The sequence below is a fragment of the Somniosus microcephalus genome, chromosome 20 (genome assembly GCF_052327205.1).
Source record: "Somniosus microcephalus isolate GS21.2 chromosome 20, FLI_Smic_1.0, whole genome shotgun sequence".
Lineage (NCBI taxonomy): Eukaryota > Metazoa > Chordata > Chondrichthyes > Squaliformes > Somniosidae > Somniosus > Somniosus microcephalus.
Window position 1 is genome coordinate 82,266,680 of NC_141006.1, and position 27,751 is coordinate 82,294,430.

General features: G+C 43.4%; 1 protein-coding gene across 4 annotated transcripts; it reads left to right on the plus strand.

Moving 5' to 3' along the window:
- Positions 1-26,525, plus strand: mtfr1l (mitochondrial fission regulator 1-like). Of its 4 annotated transcripts, none has more exons than XM_085963111.1 (8): positions 1-224; positions 3,972-4,131; positions 7,253-7,357; positions 15,703-15,827; positions 16,427-16,653; positions 17,077-17,398; positions 21,958-22,114; positions 23,023-26,525. In XM_085963111.1, exons 2-7 carry the CDS (start codon positions 4,117-4,119, stop codon positions 22,070-22,072), a joined length of 909 nt encoding a protein of 302 aa, XP_085819237.1. In that variant the 5' UTR covers positions 1-224; positions 3,972-4,116; the 3' UTR covers positions 22,073-22,114; positions 23,023-26,525. The 4 variants fall into 4 exon arrangements, with proteins under 4 accessions (XP_085819237.1, XP_085819238.1, XP_085819239.1 ...); XM_085963112.1 differs by having other exon boundaries at positions 3,975-4,131; XM_085963113.1 differs by lacking the exon at positions 3,972-4,131.
- Positions 26,526-27,751: the final 1,226 nt, after the last annotated feature.

The following is a 27,751-nucleotide window of genomic DNA, read 5'->3' on the forward strand; positions in this document are numbered from 1 at the left end:
GGAGCCTGAACCCGGAGCCCGGAGCCCGGAGCCCGGAGACTGGAGCCTGAGCCTGGAGCTTGAACCCGGAGCCCGGAGACTGGAGCTTGAGCCCGGAGCCTGAGACTGGAGCCTGAGCCCGGAGACTGGAGCTTGAGCCCGGAGTCTGAGCCGCGGGAGCGGTTACTGCTTCACCCGAATGTCCGGTCACATCTGATGCCGAAAGGCCTCTCTTTGTTTATAAGGTAGATTTATCACTTTATACACGGAGCCTTTATACGCAAAGTTCCGGGCCTCTATAGAGTTTCAGCACCAAATCCAAAGGCTGTGCGTTTATTTACTAAAGTGGGTTTAACCTTTTCATTTCTATTTAAGCTGGTGACTGGGCCCAGATGTACAGTTTTGACCATTAGGATTTGCCCAATTTGATGTGCGGGGGGTTTAAATGGCCCCAGTCAGGGTGCGAGGTGTGTTGGAGCCACCGGTGAAGCTGGTGCTCGGTGACCTTGGTGTTGTGATTTCTCCACCAGTGCTCGGGCCAGACTTTCCCAAACCTCCAGGCCCACAACATTCCAGATGGGTCAAAGCAGCAAATTATAATAATTATAAATAGATGGAATGTAAGGGCATGATTGCCAGGGCTCAGAGCGGCAGCTTGGACACCATGGTTTAAATGACAATATAGTATCGTTAGTGTCAGACTGTTCAAAATGCGGATTGTCTAGAAAAACAGTGATTTAGATTAGAAACAGCTGTTTTTTAAATGTAAATTGTTCGCACTGAAAGTTTTCTACATTAGTCAATTTAAAGTTTTAGACTGATCAATTTTGGTGGTAAATTGACTGATGATGGATGGCATTAGGGCCTGGGAAAAAGTGCTTCCAGAGAACTTAATTATGCAGGTTTGGAAGATGTATTGGTTTTTCAAAAACTTGTTTAATATAAGGGAAATAAATAGTGTACAAAGTTATTCAGTTTTTACTGTTTTTGTATCTAAACTATGGTAGAAATCTAGTATTGTCAAGGCCACACTGTTCAAAAATGGTGAACATTGTTTCAGAAAACAATGATTTTTAGATTGTGAACATTTTGAAATAAGTAGAGCTTTTTTAACCATGAAGTACTTTTTTCTCATACTTAATAGTTACATATTGTCCATGCAAATATTTTCTTAATTTTCATTGCACTCCACATTATTAAATATCCTAAATATGAAAAAGTGTTGAGCTTTGTTACTATGGTATCATTTACATCTGATGGCTCTATCCTTATTCCTGGGCCTCACTATATCCTCTGATCTGCACTGATTTCCACATTTCCCACTTTGTTATAGCTACTTCTAGGAAGCTTGTTTTCCTCTTTTATAGAAACATAGAAGCTAGGAGCAGGAGTAGGCCATTCGGCCCCTCGAGCCTGCTCCGCCATTCAATGAGATCATGGCTGATCATCCAAACTCAGTACCCTGTCCCTGCCTTCTCCCCATATCCCTTGATCCCTTTAGCCTTAAGAAATATATCTAACTCCTTCTTGAATATATTTAACGAATTGGCCTCAACTGCCTTGTGTGGTAGAGAATTCCACAGGTTCACCACTCTCTGGGTGAAGAAATTCCTCCTCATCTCAGTCCTAAATGGCTTACCCCTTATCCTTGGACTGTGACTCCTGGTTCTGGACTCCCCCGCCATCGGGAACTGCATCTAGTCTGTCTAGTCCTGTTAGAATTTTATAAGTTTCAATGAGATCCCCTCTCTTCTAAACTCTAGCGGATATAAGCCTAATCGACCCAATCTCTCCTCATATGCCATTCCTGCCATCCCAGGTATCAGTCTGGTGAATCTTCGCTGCACTCCCTCCATGGCAAGAACATCCTTCCTCAGATAAGGCGACCAAAATTGCACACAACACTCAAGGTGTGGTCTCACCAAGGCCCTGTACAACTGCAGCAAGACATCCTTGTTCCTGTACTCGAACCCTCTCGCTACGAAGGCCAACATACCATTTGCCTTCTTAACTGCCTGCTGCACCTGCATGTTTACCTTCAGCGACTGGTGCACAAGGACACCCAGGTCTCGTTGCACTTCCCCCTTCTCCCAATCTATTGCCGTTCAGATAATCTGCCTTCCTGTTTTTGCCACCAAAGTGGATAACCTCGCATTTATCCACATTATACTGCATCTGCCATACATCTGCCCAATCACCTAACATGTCCAAATCATACTGGAGTTTCTCGGCATCCTCCTCACAGCACACACGCCCACCCAGCTTTGTCTCGTCTGCAAACTTGGAGATATTACATCTAGTTCCCTTGTCTAGATCATTAATATATATTGTGAATAGCTGGGGTCCTAGGACCGATCCCTGCGGTACCCCACTAGTCACTGCCTGCCACTCGGAAAAAGACCCGTTTATTCCAACTCTGCTTCCTGTCTGCCAACCAGTTCTCTATCCAAGTCAGTACCTTGCCCCCAATCCCATGTGCCTTAACTTTACATGCTAATCTCTTACGCGGGACCTTATCGAAAGCCTTCTGAAAGTACAAATACACCATGCTGTACACTGTTTCTGAGCTTGACAACTTTAAGCTCTCTAGTGCCAAGTCTGTGCCAAACCTGAATAGCAGTCCCATGTCTGAGAGTCTCTTCCAGCACCTCTTGCACACCTAGACATGATGCAAGAAAAAGCTTGTCATCTGAAATGTTTCTTTCATTTAGAGCCTCTAATCTCTGTGTTGCGACCTTTCTTGTCTCCATTTTGTTAGTACTACAGTCAATGTGCCATCTCACGTGGTCGTCTTCCTCCCTGTGGCCAAACATTTTAAGATTCGTAGCGCTATCATAAACAATTCTTTCCCTAGATCTCAATACTAAGGAAACCCTTAATCTCCCTTCCTCCTATAATCTACAGGCTGTTAAAGCTCAAGTTTAGTATCCTCTAATCGCTACATTATTTTTCTCCTCTCTCTTCAGTCTTGATGGTCAATGCCCATAATGCAAGATGCCTAGTTTTGTTAATAAGTAAAAAATCACTGTTAATGTTTCTAATGCCACGGCGAGTAGTTGCAGTGCAATGCTGTTAGATGTTTAATTTTCATTATTTTTGAAATCTCAGTCGAGATTTATTTGAGAAGTCGTTATAAAAATACCTTTACCTCATTTTGTTTTTTAAGTCTTAGACTGCTTGGGACGTTTTCGCTTTAAGTGCTAAGAATATTTAAATCGGGGTGATTCTTTAGTGTTTGACAAATTAGCATTTGCAGTAGGGTTATGAATATTTGCTGCCATTCTAAAATATCAAGCTGGGAGATTTGAGCAGGAATTCTATACTGTGAGAACAATTGATGTTCAGAATCTTCCAGTAATGTGGCTTGGGTTTTAGCTATAGACTGCAAATCTGTTTGATTATAATCAATGCTAATTTGATAATGCTACCTCTGCTATAACTCTAACTCTTTTGCTTCTACCTTTGAATTGTGTGATGATTTTCTGCTTTGTGTTCATTGAGTGTTCAGTGTGGTGTAATAGTACATCTGCAGATTTTCCTCTTGACAAGTTACCTCAACCACTGTGAGGCTATTTTGCTCTGATTATTCTCTATGGTCCTAAGATTATGCCGTGGGACACTAGTCTATACCGATTTTAGTTTAAACAGGATAACAGCTCGGCCGAAATAGCAGAGATGGGAATTTCAGACTAATGTATTAACATTCAGACACTATTATCCCATGGTGTAACTTCAAGGCCTTTGGTGCGTAAATGTTAAATGTCTTTCACTCACTGAATCTATAACATTCTAAGTTAAAATAAAGGCTGTGCTGCATTTTCTACTTTCTGCTTTTTAGCCTCGCGAAATTAAATGGGTGAGATAATATCCACGTGAGGGTAGAGTTTTATATATGCTATATATAGATGTAGGTTCCAGACTTTGTTCTCAAAGGAAAATAGCATGTAAAGAACTTGATAAAGCAACTTATAAAATAACTGTTTAATTTCCAGAAGGCGTTTGCTGATCCACTTTGATGCATGTGGATAGGTGAAATTTGGTTCTAGCAGTATTCTTTCCTAGTTGGTCTGCTTCAGAGGCGCAGTGTTTTTGTTTAATTGCACTGTACCAACTTGGAATTCTTCAGTGCAATTTAAGATGGAGATGGATACTGTAAGTATATACTATTTGGGGAAAAGTTTAAAATCTATGAACATTGAGCACTGTACGATGGAACTAGTAATGGTCTAAATTGGTCACCCAGTTTATCAACAGCTTTCTCCTCTTCAAACTAACACACATCTAAATTGATGCTTGCTCACTTTTTATGAATGCTAATATTTCACCAGCATGATATCAAATGTTTGGAAACTATGTTCCTTGGTTAGTTTTGGAAATGGGTGTGCTTCATTGGGAACTGGTTTTATGGATTAGCCCATTCTCTCTGTTTTGAACCAGGTTTGAAATTCAGCCAAGATAAATGGGATGAAAACTTTCTCATCCACACAGCTAAATTTTGACATGTTCTAATTTTTAATGTTTGGGTGCACTTGACCTCGGGTTCTCGATGAATGTGATAGCACAACACAAAGGTGGCAAGAAAAGGCAAAGCTGGAGCAGGACAGTGGTTTGGACTTGTATTCTTCTTCAGAACTGAAAAATAGGAGATGAACAATCCTATTGCAGTAATCGAATCATTAAAACAGTGGAGGGGGAGAGGGGGGGAAGACAGAGTGTAGAGAGGAAATACTGGTGGAATAATTATTGAATGATATAATGAGTCTGTTGCATCGTCCAACAATCGTTCCGCTGATGCTTTCCCTTGTATCCCCCTCCACCTCTCTGTCTGATTCTAGTAATATACCCGTTACCTTATTTTTGATTTCTGACACAGGGTGCAAATCCAAAATGTCTGTTTTCCAGCTGGAAGACCTACTGTGTGTTTCCAGCTTTTTCTGTTTTTGTTCGATTTGCAGTATTTTTCTTTTTACAAAAAACTTGACAAAAATTCCCACAATTCCGAGCAACTTGGGTGTATGTACACATGCAGGTTAACTTGCTTGCTGTTGTGACAAACTTACTACAATGTCAGAAAGCTTATTTTTTTAATGTGTCTGCTTTCAGTTATTTCCACCTAAATAAATGTATTTTGTGTGATTGCTGTGTTAATTCATGCTGGTGTACGGTTCCACATGCTTTGGCTTTCTTCCAGCACTTTATTCAAGTCGCTATTCTTCCTATTTGAATCTAGGCAGAGTGTGTTGACTGGTAACTAAACACTGAGGAGGGTGGGTTGTTGCAGTTTACATCCAAGCGCCATCCTCTTGTTATATGATGTCCACATACACTTTCTAGCAGGAATTACTGCCAAATGAATCTGGCATCCTGTCCCCTTCTCCTGTTGTCACAGCCCAGGGGCATTGAGGGCTATTGCTGCCTCATTTCAGATCAGCTAACACCACTCGCACCAGGGATCAAATGCTGGCCCTTCTTGCTCTCTCTGGCTCAGTTCCACACCAGCTAGTGTACTTTCCCACTGAGCCATTGCAGAACAATATATTTTACTCTCTCTACTTTCATAGGTACATGGTTCAGACATACTTTAACATAGACGCATGCAATTTAATTCACTTAATGCTGTCGTAACATAAGCTGTTGACATAAATGGAAAAAATTGCTTTTGTTAACTCTTGGCTTTCTAGTTGTGTTTTTAATAAATTTTAAATGGGTTGAATGTTAAAGCTTTTATTGCATTTTGTTAAAGTGATATTTATATGTCTGCAATCTCTTCCACATAATTGGACTGTGTCTAGATTCTTTTGTTAGCGGAGAATGCTCAAATAGTCACTTTTATGCCATCATTTGAAGCATCAGATTTATTTATGACTGCTTATTCAGTTTGAGGTGCCGACTGGCCCTTTCCAGATGTGTGTGGCTGTCATATTGAAAATTCACTAACTTGGATTTAGGCTTTTATTTTTGTATAAAATTGTATATTGTTTAAGTGGCTATGGAAGATTTTCTAAAATAACAACAGAAAATGCTGGAAAAACTCAGCAGGTCAGGCAACATCCGTGGAGAGAAATTTGAGTTGACGTTTTGGGTCGAACCCTTCAAAACTGGAAAGAAAAGAAACTAGATCGAAGGCAGGGCTGCAATCGGACAAAAGAATAAAAGAAACAAAAGAAGTAAAAGAGATTAGAAGCTAGACGAGATGGTAATAGGCTGAGATTAGGTGTAAAGTGTACTGGCAGGGCAAGAGATAGCTGCCAGGTGTGAGAGAGAAACAAAAGGAAAGGAGTGGAAAAATTACAAGAAAAAATGAAATAGTGGCCGAGCTTATGATCTGAAATTGTTGAACTCGATATTGAGTCCAGAAGGCTGCAGAGTGCCTAATCGGAAGATGAGGTGCTGTTCCTCGAGTTTACGTTGAGCTTCTGTGGAACAATACAAGAGGCCAAGGACGGTGAGGTCTGAGTGGGAATGGAGCGGTAAATTAAAATGACAGGCGACCGGAAGCTCGGGGTCACCCTTACAGACTGAACGGAGGTGTTCCGCAAAGCGGTCACCCAATCTGCGTTTGGTCTCCCCAATGTAGAGGAGACCGCATCGTGAGCAGCGAATACAGTATACTAGATTGCGAGAAGTACAAGTAAATCGCTGTTTCACATGGAAGGGGTGTTTGGGGCCCTGGACAGTGGGAAGGGGGGAGGTATAGGGGCAGGTGTTACATCTCCTCCGCTTGCACGGGAAGGTGCCAGGCGAAGGGGAAGGGCTGTTTGGGGTGATCGAGGAGTGGACTAGGGTGTCTCGGAGGGAGCGGTCCCTGCGGAATGCTGAAAGGGGAGGGGAACATACATTTGGTGGTGGGATCACTTTGGAGGTAGTGGAAATGCTGGAGTATGATCCGTTGAATGTGGAGGCTGGTGGGGTGAAAAGTGAGGACAAGGGGAACCCTATCGTGGTTCCGGGAGGGAGGGGCAGGGGTGAGGGCAGAAGTGCGGGAGATAGAACAGACACGGTCGAGGGCCGTGTCAACCACAGTAGAGGGGAATCCTCGGTTGCGGAAAAAGGAAGACATGTCTGAAGCACTGGTGTGCAAGGTGGCATCGTCGGAGCAGATACGGCGGAGACGGAGAAACTGGGAGAATGGAATAGAGTCCTTACAGGAAGCGGGGTGGGAGGAAGTGTAGTCCAGGTAGCTGTGGGAGTCAGTGGGCTTGTAGTGAATATTGGTCGATAACCTGGAAGATTTTCTGCTGTTCTAGTTTTTGTGGCAATTTTTATTTTACAGATGATTCCAATATGGCAAAACAAACCTTGTGGATCTTCCCGGAGCGTTGTTCGAATGATTGGATCAAACCTCCCTTTGAAGCCATGTCCTAGAGTTTGTTTTCAGGTAATAGATGTTATTTAAATAGTAAACTTCTACATATGTGGTTCTGAAAAAAGTTAGAACTGGCGTACAGTATATCTTGAATTGTTTCAACAATTGGGTTAAAATAAGCACACTTTATATCATTATATAAGTTGCTACTTAATTTGAGTAGACTCTCTCTTATTTATTTTGCATATTGGCCTTGAAGCTGAAATGTTATTTTTTCGATCATGGGTTGTGGGTGTCGCTGGCAAGGCCAGCATTAATTGCCCTCGAGAAGGTAGTGGTGAGAAGCCTTCTTGAACCGCTGCATACCGTGTGGTGAAGGTACTCCCATAGTGCTGTTAGGGAGGGAATTCCAGGATTTTGCCCCACCGACAATGAAGGAACCGCGATATATTTCTAAGTCAGGGTGATGTGTGACTTGGAGGGGAACTTGGAGGTGGTGGTGTTCCCATGCTCCTGCCGTCCTTGTCTTTCTAGGTGGTAGAGGTCGCGGGTTTGGGAGGTGCTATCGAAGAAGCCTTGGTGAGTTGCTGCAGTGCATCTTGTAGATGGTACACACTGCAGCCACGGTGCGCCGGTAGTGGAGGGAGTCAATGTTTAAGGTGGTGGATGGGGTGCCAATCAAGCGGGCTGCTTTGCCCTGGATGGTATCGAGCTTCTTGAGTGTTGGTGGAGCTGCACTCATCCAGGCAAGTGGAGAGTAGTCCATCACACTCCTGACTTGTGCCTTGTAGATGGCGGAAAGGCTTTGGGGAGTCAGGAGGTGAGACACTCGCTGCAGAATACCCAGCCTCTGACCTGCTATGCTTCATAGCATATAGATGATCAAACTGGGTTCTGTGAACCCTATGGAGTCACCTGCAAGACCCCAAGGTCATCTGATATCCATCTATCTGGGGCTGGATATATTGTTTGCCATGAGTACTGTTTTTTTTCTTGTATGTTATTTTTGTTGCTATATACTATACTAATTTTAATATTCTGAAATAATTGCATTTTCCTTTGGGAGCTAACACTGTCTTTTGGAAGTTAGAATGGAAGTCCCCAGGTAGGAGTCCCTGTGGGTTTCAGTATTTCAAAGGGCCTGCCACTCTTGCCTTATAGTAAATATATAGACACCTTGCTTGCTTTGCCAACTGGCTGTTTTTGAAAAATATGAAATCAAGTGAATTTTCTCCTTTTGTAGAAGACAAAATAGTTGTGAATTGTACAAGTACCATTTCTCCTAAACTGCTTTGTAAATCAGCAGCTGCTTTGTAAACAAAAAACAAACCGTAATGAGTTGCATTTTGGAAAATGTGTTGGTGCTTTAAAAGATTGAATTAGTGGGAGCTGACTAAAGTAGAGTAGTATGTATTTTATATCTGTGAAGGGTCTGTCTTGGCAATTCTATTCCATCCTAAAGCTTGATTTCTCTCTCTATACAGTATCTTCAGGTGGGAGGGCAGTTAATCCTGATTGAGGCTAATCTGCTGGTGATGATATTGTCATTACCAAGAACCGTCTGAGATGGCTGCTATTTTTCCTCTTCCCAACAGCTCGGTGGGGTGGTGTCTCCTTGTTTAACTTTTGTGCAGCAGCTGTAGCTAATGTTTTGAACTTTTGTTTAAACATTTTAAATTATTTACAGGATGTTTACTTCCAAGGGGGAAGCGATTTAAAACAATTTTGCAGCTCTGATTCACTTGTTCATAAAACAAATTCTCTAGGTGCCTGTTTTAATTACTTGTCTACACCTTACTCTCACACCTCATTTGAGGGAACACACTTTGAGCAACTGTTCTGATAAGAGGTTATAATTGATTGTTTAAGCTAGTAAAACTCCAGCAGCACTGCAATGCACACTTCAAGGTAGGGGTAAGCTCCAACCTATGCCTAAATTCTCTAGCCTTGGGTAAGTGGAGTGTATCCCTACATCGGGAGAGTGTGTACTTCATATTTGGCCAACAGAAACTGTACTACTGTAGATTTCACAGTAATTTGGTTTGGAGACTCTTGAGTATTGACATGCAGGGCATTTCATTACAAATGCTGTGCTGACCATGAATGCAATTTTTGATTAGATAATCCAAGTTTATGCATTTGGCTTCTTTGATTCTGTTTGATTTTCTTAACTTTCCTTTTCATATAAAATAGTGCCAAAGAATGGGCTCGCCACTACCATGATATCTGAGCATTTGAGAATATTTTCTACCCCAAGAATTTTAACAATTTAATCTGCGAAGGTAATTAGTGTGCCTCAGTCTCCCAGTAGAGTTGAGCATAATTCAGGTTCTCTATTCAAGCTGAATATATTACTATTCAAACAAAATATTTAGCCATTCTAGTGACCGAGCGCTGCAATTTGTTGTAGACTATTTGACTTGTAGTCTTCAACTGGTTTGTCTTCCGTGGACAAGTTTCATTGTGTTTCGTGAAGTGCCTGGTGATGGCACAGTGTCCTATCCTGGCCTTGCTGTGTGTTGATGGAGTGGTGATGGCACAGTGTCCTATCCTGGCCTTGCTGTGTGTTGATGGAGTGGTGATGGCACAGTGTCCTATCCTGGCCTTGCTGTGTGTTGATGGAGTGGTGATGGCACAGTGTCCTATCCTGGCCTTGCTGTGTGTTGATGGAGTGGTGATGGCACAGTGTCCTATCCTGGCCTTGCTGTGTGTTGATGGAGTGGTGATGGCACAGTGTTCTATCCTGGCCTTGCTGTGTGTTGATGGAGTGGTGATGGCACAGTATTCTATCCTGGCCTTGCTGTGTGTTGATGGAGTGGTGATGGCACAGTGTCCTATCCTGGCCTTGCTGTGTGTTGATGGAGTGGTGATGGCACAGTGTTCTATCCTGGCCTTGCTGTGTGTTGATGGAGTGGTGATGGCACAGTGTTCTATCCTGGCCTTGCTGTGTGTTGATGGAGTGGTGATGGCACAGTGTCCTATCCTGGCCTTGCTGTGTGTTGATGGAGTGGTGATGGCACAGTGTTCTATCCTGGCCTTGCTGTGTGTTGATGGAGTGGTGATGGCACAGTGTCCTATCCTGGCCTTGCTGTGTGTTGATGGAGTGGTGATGGCACAGTGTCCTATCCTGGCCTTGCTGTGTGTTGATGGAGTGGTGATGGCACAGTGTCCTATCCTGGCCTTGCTGTGTGTTGATGGAGTGGTGATGGCACAGTGTCCTATCCTGGCCTTGCTGTGTGTTGATGGAGTGGTGATGGCACAGTGTCCTATCCTGGCCTTGCTGTGTGTTGATGGAGTGGTGATGGCACAGTGTCCTATCCTGGCCTTGCTGTGTGTTGATGGAGTGGTGATGGCACAGTGTCCTATCCTGGCCTTGCTGTGTGTTGATGGAGTGGTGATGGCACAGTGTCCTATCCTGGCCTTGCTGTGTGTTGATGGAGTGGTGATGGCACAGTGTCCTATCCTGGCCTTGCTGTGTGTTGATGGAGTGGTGATGGCACAGTGTCCTATCCTGGCCTTGCTGTGTGTTGATGGAGTGGTGATGGCACAGTGTTCTATCCTGGCCTTGCTGTGTGTTGATGGAGTGGTGATGGCACAGTGTTCTATCCTGGCCTTGCTGTGTGTTGATGGAGTGGTGATGGCACAGTGTCCTATCCTGGCCTTGCTGTGTGTTGATGGAGTGGTGATGGCACAGTGTTCTATCCTGGCCTTGCTGTGTGTTGATGGAGTGGTGATGGCACAGTGTCCTATCCTGGCCTTGCTGTGTGTTGATGGAGTGGTGATGGCACAGTGTTCTATCCTGGCCTTGCTGTGTGTTGATGGAGTGGTGATGGCACAGTGTTCTATCCTGGCCTTGCTGTGTGTTGATGGAGTGGTGATGGCACAGTGTCCTATCCTGGCCTTGCTGTGTGTTGATGGAGTGGTGATGGCACAGTGTCCTATCCTGGCCTTGCTGTGTGTTGATGGAGTGGTGATGGCACAGTGTTCTATCCTGGCCTTGCTGTGTGTTGATGGAGTGGTGATGGCACAGTGTCCTATCCTGGCCTTGCTGTGCGTTGATGGAGTGGTGATGGCACAGTGTCCTATCCTGGCCTTGCTGTGTGTTGATGGAGTGGTGATGGCACAGTGTCCTATCCTGGCCTTGCTGTGTGTTGATGGAGTGGTGATGGCACAGTGTTCTATCCTGGCCTTGCTGTGTGTTGATGGAGTGGTGATGGCACAGTGTTCTATCCTGGCCTTGCTGTGTGTTGATGGAGTGGTGATGGCACAGTGTCCTATCCTGGCCTTGCTGTGTGTTGATGGAGTGGTGATGGCACAGTGTCCTATCCTGGCCTTGCTGTGTGTTGATGGAGTGGTGATGGCACAGTGTCCTATCCTGGCCTTGCTGTGTGTTGATGGAGTGGTGATGGCACAGTGTCCTATCCTGGCCTTGCTGTGTGTTGATGGAGTGGTGATGGCACAGTGTTCTATCCTGGCCTTGCTGTGTGTTGATGGAGTGGTGATGGCACAGTGTCCTATCCTGGCCTTGCTGTGTGTTGATGGAGTGGTGATGGCACAGTGTTCTATCCTGGCCTTGCTGTGTGTTGATGGAGTGGTGATGGCACAGTGTTCTATCCTGGCCTTGCTGTGTGTTGATGGAGTGGTGATGGCACAGTGTCCTATCCTGGCCTTGCTGTGTGTTGATGGAGTGGTGATGGCACAGTGTTCTATCCTGGCCTTGCTGTGTGTTGATGGAGTGGTGATGGCACAGTGTCCTATCCTGGCCTTGCTGTGTGTTGATGGAGTGGTGATGGCACAGTGTTCTATCCTGGCCTTGCTGTGTGTTGATGGAGTGGTGATGGCACAGTGTTCTATCCTGGCCTTGCTGTGTGTTGATGGAGTGGTGATGGCACAGTGTCCTATCCTGGCCTTGCTGTGTGTTGATGGAGTGGTGATGGCACAGTGTCCTATCCTGGCCTTGCTGTGTGTTGATGGAGTGGTGATGGCACAGTGTCCTATCCTGGCCTTGCTGTGTGTTGATGGAGTGGTGATGGCACAGTGTCCTATCCTGGCCTTGCTGTGTGTTGATGGAGTGGTGATGGCACAGTGTTCTATCCTGGCCTTGCTGTGTGTTGATGGAGTGGTGATGGCACAGTGTCCTATCCTGGCCTTGCTGTGTGTTGATGGAGTGGTGATGGCACAGTGTTCTATCCTGGCCTTGCTGTGTGTTGATGGAGTGGTGATGGCACAGTGTCCTATCCTGGCCTTGCTGTGTGTTGATGGAGTGGTGATGGCACAGTGTCCTATCCTGGCCTTGCTGTGTGTTGATGGAGTGGTGATGGCACAGTGTCCTATCCTGGCCTTGCTGTGTGTTGATGGAGTGGTGATGGCACAGTGTTCTATCCTGGCCTTGTTGTGTGTTGATGGAGTGGTGATGGTACAGTGTCCTATCCTGGCCTTGCTATGTGTTGATGGAGTGGTGATGGCACAGTGTCCTATCCTGGCCTTGCTGTGTGTTGATGGAGTGGTGATGGCACAGTGTCCTATCCTGGCCTTGCTGTGTGTTGATGGAGTGGTGATGGCACAGTGTCCTATCCTGGCCTTGCTGTGTGTTGATGGAGTGGTGATGGCACAGTGTCCTATCCTGGCCTTGCTGTGTGTTGATGGAGTGGTGATGGCACAGTGTCCTATCCTGGCCTTGCTGTGTGTTGATGGAGTGGTGATGGCACAGTGTCCTATCCTGGCCTTGCTGTGTGTTGATGGAGTGGTGATGGCACAGTGTCCTATCCTGGCCTTGCTGTGTGTTGATGGAGTGGTGATGGCACAGTGTCCTATCCTGGCCTTGCTGTGTGTTGATGGAGTGGTGATGGTAGTGTTCTATCCTGGCCTTGCTGTGTGGTGATGGCACAGTGTTCTATCCTGGCCTTGCTGTGTGTTGATGGAGTGGTGATGGCACAGTGTCCTATCCTGGCCTTGCTGTGTGTTGATGGAGTGGTGATGGCACAGTGTTCTATCCTGGCCTTGCTGTGTGTTGATGGAGTGGTGATGGCACAGTGTCCTATCCTGGCCTTGCTGTGTGTTGATGGAGTGGTGATGGCACAGTGTTCTATCCTGGCCTTGCTGTGTGTTGATGGAGTGGTGATGGCACAGTGTTCTATCCTGGCCTTGCTGTGTGTTGATGGAGTGGTGATGGCACAGTGTTCTATCCTGGCCTTGCTGTGTGTTGATGGAGTGGTGATGGCACAGTGTTCTATCCTGGCCTTGCTGTGTGTTGATGGAGTGGTGATGGCACAGTGTCCTATCCTGGCCTTGCTATGTGTTGATGGAGTGGTGATGGCACAGTGTCCTATCCTGGCCTTGCTGTGTGTTGATGGAGTGGTGATGGCACAGTGTTCTATCCTGGCCTTGCTGTGTGTTGATGGAGTGGTGATGGCACAGTGTTCTATCCTGGCCTTGCTGTGTGTTGATGGAGTGGTGATGGCACAGTGTTCTATCCTGGCCTTGCTATGTGTTGATGGAGTGGTGATGGTACAGTGTCCTATCCTGGCCTTGCTATGTGTTGATGGAGTGGTGATGGCACAGTGTCCTATCCTGGCCTTGCTATGTGTTGATGGAGTGGTGATGGCACAGTGTCCTATCCTGGCCTTGCTATGTGTTGATGGAGTGGTGATGGCACAGTGTCCTATCCTGGCCTTGCTGTGTGTTGATGGAGTGGTGATGGCACAGTGTTCTATCCTGGCCTTGCTGTGTGTTGATGGAGTGGTGATGGCACAGTGTCCTATCCTGGCCTTGCTATGTGTTGATGGAGTGGTGATGGCACAGTGTTCTATCCTGGCCTTGCTGTGTGTTGATGGAGTGGTGATGGCACAGTGTTCTATCCTGGCCTTGCTGTGTGTTGATGGAGTGGTGATGGCACAGTGTTCTATCCTGGCCTTGCTGTGTGTTGATGGAGTGGTGATGGCACAGTGTTCTATCCTGGCCTTGCTGTGTGTTGATGGAGTGGTGATGGCAGTGTTCTATCCTGGCCTTGCTGTGTGTTGATGGAGTGGTGATGGCACAGTGTTCTATCCTGGCCTGTCTCATCCTGGCCTTGCTGTGTGTTGATGGAGTGGTGATGGCACAGTTTCCTATCCTGGCCTTGCTGTGTGTTGATGGAGTGGTGATGGCACAGTGTTCTATCCTGGCCTTGCTGTGTGTTGATGGAGTGGTGATGGCACAGTGTCCTATCCTGGCCTTGCTGTGTGTTGATGGAGTGGTGATGGCACAGTGTCCTATCCTGGCCTTGCTATGTGTTGATGGAGTGGTGATGGCACAGTGTCCTATCCTGGCCTTGCTGTGTGTTGATGGAGTGGTGATGGCACAGTGTCCTATCCTGGCCTTGCTGTGTGTTGATGGAGTGGTGATGGCACAGAGTTCTATCCTGGCCTTGCTGTGTGTTGATGGAGTGGTGATGGCACAGTGTTCTATCCTGGCCTTGCTGTGTGTTGATGGAGTGGTGATGGTAGTGTTCTATCCTGGCCTTGCTGTGTGGTGATGGCACAGTGTTCTATCCTGGCCTTGCTGTGTGTTGATGGAGTGGTGATGGCACAGTGTCCTATCCTGGCCTTGCTATGTGTTGATGGAGTGGTGATGGCACAGTGTCCTATCCTGGCCTTGCTGTGTGTTGATGGAGTGGTGATGGCACAGTGTCCTATCCTGGCCTTGCTGTGTGTTGATGGAGTGGTAATGGTAGTGTTGCAAAGAAGTTAGCAACTTTCCTCATCCTGTCCTTCTGATTGAATGAAGAATACATGAAAGCAACAAAATAAACTGAATCCGATGCTGGGAATCTCCAAGTACATGAGTGGCTGCCACTGAATTTATGAAAGAAGTGACATTTGAGGAAAATGGTAACATTTCAGGAATACGCGTGGAAACAGATTAGGAAAGGCTGTGTGTGCTACCAATTTCTAAAGGTGAATCTTATCTAAACTGCCTGCGAGTACATTCTAGGTGTACTGATCTGTGGTTACAGTACAGCGACTTCACATTTAGGATGAGGTAAACATTAATTTGAGGAATGTATACATTTGCATACCATAATGGAATGCCAGCGCCTCCTGCCTGCCAGTAATTCTTGTGTAAGAGGGTGGCGGCTGTACTATGGAATGCAAGATGGAAAATATCACGGATCCAATGAAATTCATAGCGTTTGATTCATTCTTAGGATGTTCTGGTGACTTCTACAATTTGAACCCTCCTTGTTGTATCTTACCTCCAGTCTCTAATGAACAATATGAAGTAATAAAAGTAACTAATGGTGGTCCAAATCTATAACTATTAATATTGGAAAGCCTTAAACAACAACCGAAAAAAAACCTCAAATTACTTTGGCTCACTTTGTCTGGCCAAAAGATTACGTTCCCATTAATGCAATCTTAACTCCTTGTTTCCCACAGCTTGTTCCAGGGCTCACTGCAGCTGAGTCTTTAAGTTCTATCCATGGTGATAGACCGGCTGTGCCAACTCTGGCAGACATTGCATGGATAGCTGCAGATGAAGGAGAAGCTTTCACCAGGATGAGGTATTGACTAATTAGGGTTGGGTAATATTGGCACCTCCTGGTGAAGTATTGGATTATAGTGTGCCATGGCACACTTGGTGTTTCCCCAATGATGTGCATTTTCTGGTCTGCCAAGTATTAGCTTATGGATAGAATAATGTGTGACCTTGGGGGTGGGATATTGAAAATAATCTTTCACGTTGCCTCTCTTCAAGGCTTTTATATACTGTTTCAAGTGAAATATGCTATTGGTAATTTGTTCTAAACATTGTATCTTATTTATCCATTCTTTGACTTTTAACAGGCTTGACGTTTCCATATTTAAAATAAGCATAATCTGTGTTCCTATGGCTGGAACCAACACAGTTTGTCCTTAACAAACAGTACAAACATTCACATCACTATTTTAACTAAGTGATAAACCAGCCGGGAACACTTGGGACTGGTAGTATTTAAGTTTGAATCTTTAACAGTGTGGTTGCAACAGATGAGTCTCTAACTGTATCAATTATTTTAGATTTTAAGACCACTATTTTCAAGAGTTACTTTTCTGAATGATTATATATTTAATACCTACCTGCTTCTATCATTTTCTGTTGATTTTTGTTTTTGTTGATTAGAGCTGATGCCAGGCCCTACAGGGATGACTGGCACCCTACCCCACTACTTATAATGCATAGAAATTTCTCCGTCCCCAACTTCCGAAGGGAAGGGAGGAAACCTGAAAGCCTGAAGAAGCCAGGCCTGGCTGCTCTGAACCACACCGTTGCACTTCAGGATGAACTTAGCCGTTTGCGAGAACAGATTGCTAAAATAGTCGCTGTGCCAGAGAGCAGAATGGAGACTGGTGAGTTTGTGACAATAGTACCACTCCGCACTGTGAGCAGCTCTGAGAAAGGGAGGTTAACCTTCATATCTTGTGTAATCTTGTTACAAGTATTTTATCGTTGTTCAATTTTTAACTGAGAATGTGGCACCTGTCTCCCATCATCCCTCATCATGAACAGCCTAAAGACAAACTCCTTGAGATACATTGATTTCTGTCAGTTTCTCTTTTTTTTCTTTTTCTTTCTTCTCCTCCTCTTTGGGGTTGGTGTAGCCTTTGGGGAGAAACTGTAGTCAATGGGGGTGGGTTATTAGCAGCCATTTGGTGGGTTGGAACTGTAACTGGGTGGAATTGGTCAAAATCTCCTTCACGACCTCGGGACATCCCAAAAGGCGCTATATAAATGCAAGTCTGTCTTTTAATACCTTTCCTTTTGTCTTTCAGCCTCTGCTCCTTTTACACCAGAACTCTGTTCTCCTGATACATCGAGCATTGCCTGCTCTTTACCAGATTTTGAATCGGCATATCCTCCTTTAGCATCATTTACCATAAATGATGATATTGCAGAGACAGACGAAGCTGAACCTTTAAGTATCACTTCTTTCTCCATTCCTGCATCATCAAACTTTGACTTTGAAAATAAGGGGCAGGATGTAACGATCAACGAAGATGACGAAACCTCCTGCCTTTCAAAGTCCACGAGTTTTGCGGATATGATGGATATTCTGAAAGACATGAATAGGGTCAAATTAAACTCCTTACAAGGGTGAGTTGGAAATAAACATAACTTCAGCAGATAATGTAATGCTGTGAATACTTTTAACTGGTGATGATGTGAAGTGTCTGAATATTGATAAGAGACCAATGCTTCAGGCTGAAATGGAAGAGGAGCGTCTCCTCTCCACGCAACAGGTCAAGCTGGTAGCAAATTTGTGAAAATGTAATCAAAAGGCACAGGCCAGTGCATTAAGCTCTACGTAGCAGCCGTTTCTGGGTGGAATTCCTGGCCTATGCTGAGTTAACTGGTCTCAGGGTGGCAGTCGGATGTTACATTTGACCTTGGTGTCCCTGAATCTGGGTGGGAGAAGTTGCGGGATGAGAATAACAAAAGTGGGGTGGGAAGTCATCTGAAATGATTACTTTGAATTTTAAGAGATGTCCTTTGCTGGCCAGGTTAAATCACAAATGCTATAATCAAGGAAGGAGCTCTCGTGGTAAGTACCATGAATATACTTGGCCCTAGGACTTGGTATTTGCAGTAATAGAGTGGAGGACTAATTCAGGAATGTATGCAAGATAGTTTTCCAGATCAGTATGTTGAGGCACCAACTAGGGAACAGGCTATTTTAGATCTAGTATTGTGCAACGAGAAAGGGTTAATTAATAACCTTGTAGTAAAGGGGCCTTTAGGGAAGAGTGACCATAATATGATAGAATTTTATATTGAGTTTGAAAGTGATTTAGTTAAATCCAAAACTAGGGTCTTAAATCTAAACAAAGCAAACTATGTAGGTATGAGGGGTGAGTTGGCTAAGGTAGATTGTGAAACTACATTAAAAGGTATGATGGTAGAGAAGCAATGGCTAGCTTTTAAAGAATTAATACATAATTTACAACAAATATACATTTCTTTAAGGCACAGAAACCCCACAGGAAAAGTGGTCCAACCGTGACTAACGAGAAGTTAAAGATAGTATTAGATCAAAGGAAGAGGCTTATAATGTTGCCAAAAAGAGTAGTAAGCCTGAGGATTGGGAGGATTTTAGAATTCAGCAAAGGAGGACCAAGAAATTGATAAAGGGAAAATAGAATATGAGAGTAAACTAGCAAGAGACATAAAAACAGACTAAAAGCTATAGGTATGTAAAAAGGAAAAGATTAGCAAAAGTAAATGTGGGTCCCTTACAGGCTGAGACAGGAGAAATTATAATGGGGAATATGGAAATGGCAGAGAAGTTAAACAAATAGTTTTGTGTCTGTCTTCACGGAAGAAGACACAAAAAACTTTGGAAATAGTAGAGAACCAAGCGAGATTGAGGAACTGAAAAAAAATTAGTATTAGTAAAAAAAAATAGTACTGGAGAAATTAATGGGACTGAACGCCGATAAATCCCCTGGACCTGATGGCCTACATCCTAGGGTTTTGAAAGAGGTGGCTATAGAGATAGTGGATGCATTGGTTGTTATTTTCCAAAATTTCATAGATTCTAGAACGGTTCCCACGGATTGGAAGGTAGCAAATGTAACCCCACTATTTAAGAAAGGAGGGAGAGAGAAAACGGGGAACTACAGACCAGTTAGCCTGACAGCAGTAGTAGGAAAAATGCTAGAATCTATTATTAAGGACATGGTAACAGGGCACTTAGAAAATAATAATAGGATTGAGCAGAGTCAACACGGATTTATGAAAGGAAAATTATGTTTGACAAATCTGTTAGAGTTTTTTTGAGGTTGTAACTAGCAGAATAGATACCGGGGAACCAGTGGATGTGGTGTATCTGGATTTTCAGAAGGCATTTGTTAAGGTGCCACACAAGAGGTTATTAAACAAAATTAGGACTCTTGGGATTGGGGATAATATACTCGCATAGATTTAGGATTGGTTAACGGACAGAAAACAGAGTGGGAATAAACAGGTCATTTTCGGGTTGGCAGACTGTAACTAGTGGGGTACCGCAAGGATCAGTGCTTGGGCCTCAGCTATTCACAATCGACATCAGTGATTTGGATGAGGGGACCAAATGTAATATATCCAAGTTTGCTGACGATACAAAGCTGGGTGGGAATGTAAGTTGTGAGGAGGATGCAAGGAGGCTTCAAGGGGATATAGACAGGCTAAGTGAGTGGGGAAGAACATGGCAAATGGAATATAATGTGGAGAAATGTGAAGTTATCCACTTTGGTAGGAAAAATAGAAAAGCAGAGTATTTTTTAAATGGTGAGCGATTGGGAAATGTTGGTGTTCAGAGGGACCTGGGTGTCCTTGTACACGAATCACAGAAAGTTAACCTGCAGGTACAGCAAGCAATTAAGAAAGCAAAATGGTATGTTGGCCTTTATTACAAGAGGATTTGAGTATAAGAGTAAAGACGTCTTATTGCAATTATATAGGGCCCTGGTGAGACCACACCTGGAGTACTGTGTACAGTTTTGGTCTCCTTACCTAAGGAAGGATATACTTACCTTAAAGGGAGTGCAACAAAGATTCTGGTTCCTGGGATGGGGGGATTGTCCTATGAGGAGAGATTGAGTAGACTAGGCCTATATTCTCTAGAGTTTAGAAGAATGAGAGGTGCTCTCATTGAAACATACAAAATTCTTACAGGGCTTGACAGGGAGGATGTTTCCCCTGCCTGGGGAGTCCAGAACCAGGGTTCATAGTCTCAGAATAAGGGGTTGGCCATTTAGGACTGAGATGAGGGGAAATTTCTTCACTCAAGGTGGTGAATCTTTTGAATTCTCTACCCCAGAGGGCTGTGGAGGCTCAGTCATTGAGTATGTTCAAGACAGAGATCGATAGATTTTTGGATATTAAGGGAATCTAGGAATATGGGGATAGTGCAGGAAAGTGGAGTTGAGGTAGAAGATCAGCCATGATTTTATTGAATGGTGGAATAGGCTCGAGGGGCCAAGTGGCCGCCTACTCCTATTTCGTATGTTCTTATGGTAACTTTTATCTGGAGAGTAGGAAGAGAATGCAATTAATCCAGATTAGTGTTCTCTCTGAGGTCCATATAATATCTACTTTAATCGTTAAAGGCTGGAATGGACATAATGAAGCGACATGCTCTAAGGCACCCTTGGCTTCTGCTCGTGTGATCAAAGGATTACATGCACGCACACGTCTCGGTAGGGGATCTCGCAGTACTGTTTCCGTTGTATATCAGTTCTCGCACGTGTCTTGATGAATTTAGGTTGATCAGGATTAAGCTGTGATGCCATTTAAAATGTGAATAAAAGTTGAGTCTGGTGATGTGCACGGTAAGTTGAAGAGTGAAAGTGAGGTTGTTTATCTGGCAACACAGGTTTTCAGTCTATATTCCTTGCTACCAGATCTGTTAATTTCAGTAGAACGTGCAGCTTTGGAGTACAAATGATTGGTTAGTGCTGCTTTTCAGATCTTAATTCCTGAAGTCTAGCTGTTGACTTTGCCTAATGACCCAAGCTTAAAAAAAAGTTACTATTAAATAATTGGGAAAAATGCAAATGCAGGAAATCTGAAATGCTCTTAATATAGAATCCTACAATCTTACAGCACAGAAGGAGGCCATTCGGCCCATCGTGTCAGTGCTGACTCTTTGAAAGAGCTCCAATTAGTCCCACTTCTCCGCTCTTTCTGCATAGCCCTGCAAACCTCTCCCTTTCACATGTATATCCAATTCCCTTTTGAAAGTTAGTATTGAATGTGTTTCCACCACCCTTTCAGGCAGTGCATTCCAGATTATCATAACTCGCTGTGTTTAATTAAAAAAAAAAAAAAAAAAAAAAAATTTAAATTATATTCCTCTCGCCTCTGGCTCTTTTGCCAATCACCTTAAATCTGTGTCCTCTGGTTACTGTCCCTTCTGCCAGTGGAAGCAATTTCTCCGGATTTACTCTATCGGAACCCTTCTTGTGTTCTTATGAGGGTGCCTATCTAAAAGGCAATAACAGAGAGGTCATTTGCTCCAGCAATCCTGCTCCTTTCACCGGTCATGTTTATTAGCTTCTGTAGCTCAACCCCTCCCAACACCAATCCACAAAATGTAAACCAAGGGTAACTGCAGAATGCCTATCTAAACATGGAGTCTATGTTCTATATATCCTTGGCTTGACCTTCCACGCTCCCAGCATGTTCTGCATGAAATGGCTATCTCTATATAACGAAATACATCATTTGGCAAACATTTTAATTCACGATAAGGAGCATTGTTTATATCCGGTGCATATGCTGTCTTTCAGCTACTGGGTAGCAAAAACATTTCTGTATCATAGTGACATGAGAACTTCTGTTATTCAGTTATGTAGCAGGGTCTCCAGTGGGTAATGCTGAACTTGGACATTACCAGCAGACCTCCGCAGCAAACAATAAACCCCACCACCTTTAATAGATATCCTAATGCCACAATCACCCAATTGGCTTATAAAATAAGACTGATGCATATTGAGCTGAACAACAGTTAGTCTTGCAGTTTGTTATGTACTCCCATCAATTTGTGTTACAACCTTGCAGCACATTCCAGATCACGCTTTCAATATTTACCAGCAAGTACATTGCTTTACAAGAGAAAGCTTAAATTTGCTGGCTAGGGCAAGTTTTAATTACTGAATCTATTCTCACTGTAGGTCTAGGAGAGGCTCGCAGCTTTTGAAAGAGAATGACCCTTCAGTGCTTATATCGGAAGCATTGAAACGCAAGTTTACTGTTCAGGACAGCAGTATTTTCATGAAGGAAGACTGATCAAACAAGATTTCCAAGCATCAAATAGTAACCCCTCCGCAAGTAAGTCTTGCTTGTATACTGTGTGTCTGAGATTTCGCGCCATTGTTTTACTAGATTCTATTGCTTGAATAGTTCAACTATAGTTTCCAAAATTAAGACCAGTGTGTGTTGCTTAATTAAAAATCTTAATTTATATATATCATGGATTAAAGTTGTTGATCTTTCTCTCCCTCGTTTTATTTTCTCCTACCCGGCCCCAGCAGCTGTACAAGGTGGTGAAATTGTGCTCGTGCTGTATATGAATAATTATGTTACATCGGTAAAATTTTAGACTCCTCCTCAAATCTGGCTGCTGTAATTAGGAGTTCACCAGTTCTTGGTCAGATCGTCAGGTGTAGTTTCCCCAAGGCATTGCAGTATTCTGCCTAAGGGGCAAATGGGAATCTGCTCCTCGTGCAGTCGTGCCCTCTGTTATCTGACCATTAGCCAAAAAAAAAGTTGGTCATATGCATGTGGGTGAAGATGATCAGTGACACTGGGGGAAAGACCTCTGAAGGAAGAAGCCAAAGAATTGTTCTTATTGATGCATTGTGAGGACGAATTTGAATTGATAAGTTATGAACTCCCATCATAGAGGCAGCAAATGATGGGGGAAGAGTATTGGCACCTTTTCACTTGGAATAATGGAGAAGTGGAGGTCTTGATGTTTTCCTGTGGTGATTTTGTGAAATATCCTCTTTCTCCCCCCCCCCCCCCCCCCCCCACCAGCTTTTTCTAAGTTCCTGCCTCGGGAGTCTTGATGCTGACTTTTGGGGAACAGTGGAAAAATGTCATTATCCGGGCGGACATTTTTCACCCCAATCTGTTGAACATAAAAATCAAACAAAATGTTTATTTTCTACATTTGGCAAGTTTACATTGGTTTGTAGCTTTGTATCTTTTGATTTGTTGTTTGTTTTTCCCACTAGATTTAAAACCAGGATTGAGTTGATGGAAAAGTGCAGTTATTTGGAAGGGACTGCTGTATTCACGGCCAGTTCAGTATGTTCTGTCGACCCTGCTACTTCTGCTAATATGCAAAGAACTTGGAACAAACATGTGTTGATCGGGGCACCTTCTGCACACTTTGCACTGCAATATTACAGGTTGTGGAGACAAGCTTATAAATGAGGCAAGCTTGTACTTGTGCCTTGAGTATATGATTTAATATGGAGTAAAGCTTGCCTTGCCTCCGATTTTATTTGTTTTGTTCTGTTACAAGGAATGAGTTGGGGTGGGGAGGGAGGGAGGGTTAAACGGAGAAAGGGATACATTGGGCATTTACATTTGATTAATGGATAATTAGTGCAAAGTATTTTTTGCCAGTTCATTTTGCATTCTCTCTACTGACATTGTGCGTCCCAAAACAGGCCATACAGGGATTTGCAGGAAAAATACATTAGTGAAGGGTTCAGTAGATTAAGGAAATAAAAGAGAAATTATGGTGAGAGTGCCTCTCTGTGTCCAAATAGGCAAAGCAGCTCTTGTGACGCTTTTCAGTTTTTAATGTCTTTCTCTTCCCCAACCCTGCACCCACTAAAACTAGGTAAAGTGTCTCTCGATCACAAACTAGCAGCCATGTTGTGATTGGAATGCAGCAGTGGGACTTAAGTTGTTATGCTGGAAACGTTTTGTACAATTTTCCATTTTTCATAGAAAAGCTGTAGTTGAGGTAACATTTTCTTTCATCACCGTTCCTCTTTCCCCTTCCCCCCCCCCCCCGCCACCCCCAATTGATATCCTTGAAAGAACAATACAGATCCAGTCAGTTTAAAGGGGTGATACTGCTCTCGTATGTTGCACAAACAACCATTAATCAGCTAGATTAGAAATCTGAAAAGTTTGTTGCTGATAGAGCAAATGCTATCCACACTTTGTGGACTAGTTATAATTTTAACCTTTATTGAAGCAGGTATTTTGTGGATCTACGGAATTCCTCGTCTGGTTGTTCTTGATATATTTACTATAACTGGCCTAGAACCATAGATACAATTTGTGAAATCTAAGTTCCATTTGTTACATTGTCAAGGTTTTGTGATAATTGAATTGTAAATGGGTGCCTGTATGAGGGTTAAGACACATCCGAAGATGCAAAATGTAATGCAGTAGTTACAGTTTTGGTAGAGTTTACATAAAGTCACATGCTTGACATTGGTCTATGCACTCAATTAGCAGCTCAGTCTGTTACAGTAAAGTACAAAGTGTTGCAGCAGCCAGTTGTAATACAGTAAGTGCATGATATATTTGTGAAATCATTTAAAATATGAGCTGCAATTGAGATTGGCACAGAAATTATAAACATGATTTAATGTCTTCATTTACTCTGAACTAGAAACTAAAACCAGTGTTGTGAAAGGCTGGGTGAATATGCCTTCATTATTTTAGGTGCTTTTGTCATTGCTGAGGCACAGCAGTTTAATAAGTCTAAAACCAAATAAAGCTCTTATAGTTTTGTGTAAACACAGTACATATTCTTTTACCGCTTTAGTTTCTCTTTCTCAGTGTATTGGAAGTATTTAGATTTGGTCCATGAGCACTTTGAGTTACCGATTTGAAGTCCCACAACCCACTCCCATTTTAAAAATCTAATTGGCAGGGAATCTATTCCTGGCCAGATTGTTGGGTGGCGCTCTTCACAAGGTGCAGCTTTCTAACAGACGGTTAAGCTGTCACCTGTTCCTCCTGCAGTCAGGCCTGTTACCCGAGAGCAGATTGAAGAGGAAATGTCACCGGGTGATGGTATTTAGGAGAAAGTTCAAGGGGATAAAAGGCAAAGAACCACACTTACTCATGCCTTGTCAAGAGGATATTAAATCAGCATTGAAGAACTGTCTTCCCATTGTGTAATCCACAGATGCTCCCCTCCTCCTTGATAGGGCTGTGGATGAGGGTAAAACACCTAACGTCAAGAACCTTGAGACGAAGCAAAGTGACACCTTTTGTGAACGGTTTTAACAATTTGAGACCCTAGATGTTTACAGCACAGAAGGAGGTCATTTGGTCCATTGTGTCTGTGACAGCTCTTTATCCAAAATTAATCCCACTGCCATGCTTTCTCTACTTTAAGCATTTATCCACTTTTCCCATTAAAGATGCAATGATTTCTCCCTCAACTGGCCAAGTATTCCATTAAAACAACAGTTGTATAAGGGAATAAGACCCAGATATGTGTGTTCTGAATTGCTGAGAATGTTTGCACACTTGGCATCGGTCACACCACCATTATGGGAATGAATCTTTGAACTACAGAGATTATGATGATTGGTGCAGAGAGTCAAAATGCTGCCTTTTCAATGGAGACCTGAGTTCAGATGATGAGATGAAAGCCTCGATCCTCTGCTGGCTGTAAAAGTCCTACATGAAGTGAGTTATGCTAGGTCCATCGGGCACAAATGCTCAGCAGAATACTGCCCACAACGGAGCACTAACGACGCAAGGGGTCTGGAGTGGGAACTGGAAAAGTCACACCGGGATTAGCCTTGTGATGTACTTTAGCATTGCTCGATGCTAGTATTCCTAGAACTGCTATCCCTGCCCTTGATGAGCATGAAACCAATTGAACCACATAGTTTGCTTTCTTCTGTTATGGTACTTAATTTTTTTTTAAATTACACAGCATTTACAGCACAGAAACAGGCCATTCAGCCCAACTGGTCCTTGCCAGTGTTTATGCTCCACATGAGTTTCCTCGCGCCCTACTTCATCTAGCCCCATCACTGTAACTTGTAATTGTAAGACTTTGGGGGACGTGTTGCTCATCACAATGAATAGTGACATTGTAAACTGGTTCTTTATCAATGCATTTACAGTGTTACTGCGCATATCAACTAGACCAACATTTCTCCCCCTCCAAAACCCCCCCCCCCCACCAAAAATAAAAGTTTTGTTGTAACTGCAAAACTATTTTACCTTTTTAGCAACAATATTCTAAATTTCAGTGCTCACTTTTGTATTCACGTTTTGGCCAGGGAGCCAAGATATCTGCCAACTGATTCTTCACAGTAAATACTTCAGATTCTAATTAACATATCTTGGGTCTTGAGAGTATAACCTTGATGGGGTTGAGCACTTCGGTTACGTACTATAGAGATGTTCATACAGCTTCAAACCTATCCTGCATGTCTACAATACTGAAAAGGACGATGAGTGGGAGTTGGTGTTTTATTCCGATAAATTTAAAGAGTTAAACTTGATGAACTGCTTTTCTAAATGTTGACCTGGAGCAGCTTATTCTGAGTGAAATGAACATTTAAAAGCAATAAAGTATCAGATTGTGCATGCACGATTGGTTAACTATTACATTTATGCAAGGGAGAGATCTATTGAAATGGATTTCAACCTATGTATGAAAAGATTTTATTTTAAAGTTTAACTTTCTGGCTCATTTCTGATACTTCTGAAAATAACACCAATAAAAAAAAGTACAAAAATGTTTTTTGGTGTGATTTCTGTGGACTCTAAACTCCATTTAGTTATGCCATAAGTAATTAGCAGCACCATCTCCTTGCCACTGACTGGTTCTTTGGCTAGTATTCCACTGTCAATTTCAGTCTCTGAGGTTGGGTAAGGTTTCTACTGTGTAACTTATCTGGAGTAGGTAAGGGGAATATTTCAAAGTAAAATCTGCTCCTTCAGTGACTGCAAGCTTGTACAGTGAGTCGTTGGGGTGTACAGACCAGGAGGCGGCTGAGGTGCTGGTGGGAGAGTTACAACTGGTCATGGGTTTTTGTTCCTGATTGTTGCAGTGATCTCTGGAGGTCAGTACACATGACTAATGGCCACTTCCTGAATTGTGCTCCCATTGATGATTCAGTGGCCCAGGTCTTGTGGTCAGCGGTGAAGCAAAGGCGGTCGACGCTGGCCTCGCAGTAAGTTGCGCACAAAGATCTTGCGATCTCTGTCGAGAATTTTGGGTTTTCTGACATGTAATTGAAATCAATGGCAGTTCATGGGGATTCCCAGCAAAGAGCTGCTGTAATGTCAACAAGCTGTCTAAGGAGCCAATAAAAACGCAGAATTCTTAGCGAACCAGGAAGTGAGTAAAGGCTTAGGTTCGCATAGGGAAAAGGTAAACCTGAAATAAAGATGGACAAACTTCTTACATTTTAATTTTTATTAAAATGGATAAATTTGACTGCACAAAATTAGAATTATTTTTTCAGGGCCATAACCTTTGTTTAGCAGTCACTACACTGTTAAAACCCCAGTTACACCTAACCCCTTTGAGTCTAATTTTTAGTGGGGAACTTACTGCGGAAGAGCCGACGTTTTTGTCGGTTTCCCATATTTGACAGATTTCACCGATTGCTGGCTCTGGGAGGGGGTGGAGGAGCAGTGAATGATTGACCACAACTTCAGCATTCTGTATTACGCTGGGAATGCGCATATCCTGAAGTTGAGGTTAGTTTTGACGGTGAACGCTGCCAGTTCGCCGTCTTCAGGACCGCAAATTCCGGGCCATTGTCTTTAAGTGTGTGTAGTGGTAAGTAAAATCCACATCTGCCCACTGAGCGAGCTTTGTTTCAGTCTCCTAATGCATAACTGACCAGCTGCTTTAAATATGTGATGTGATTTATATACACATAAAATAATAATATACACCACTGCATAACTAGAACACTCAATAATGGTGATGGACCTTTTATCTGTTGCGCCTTC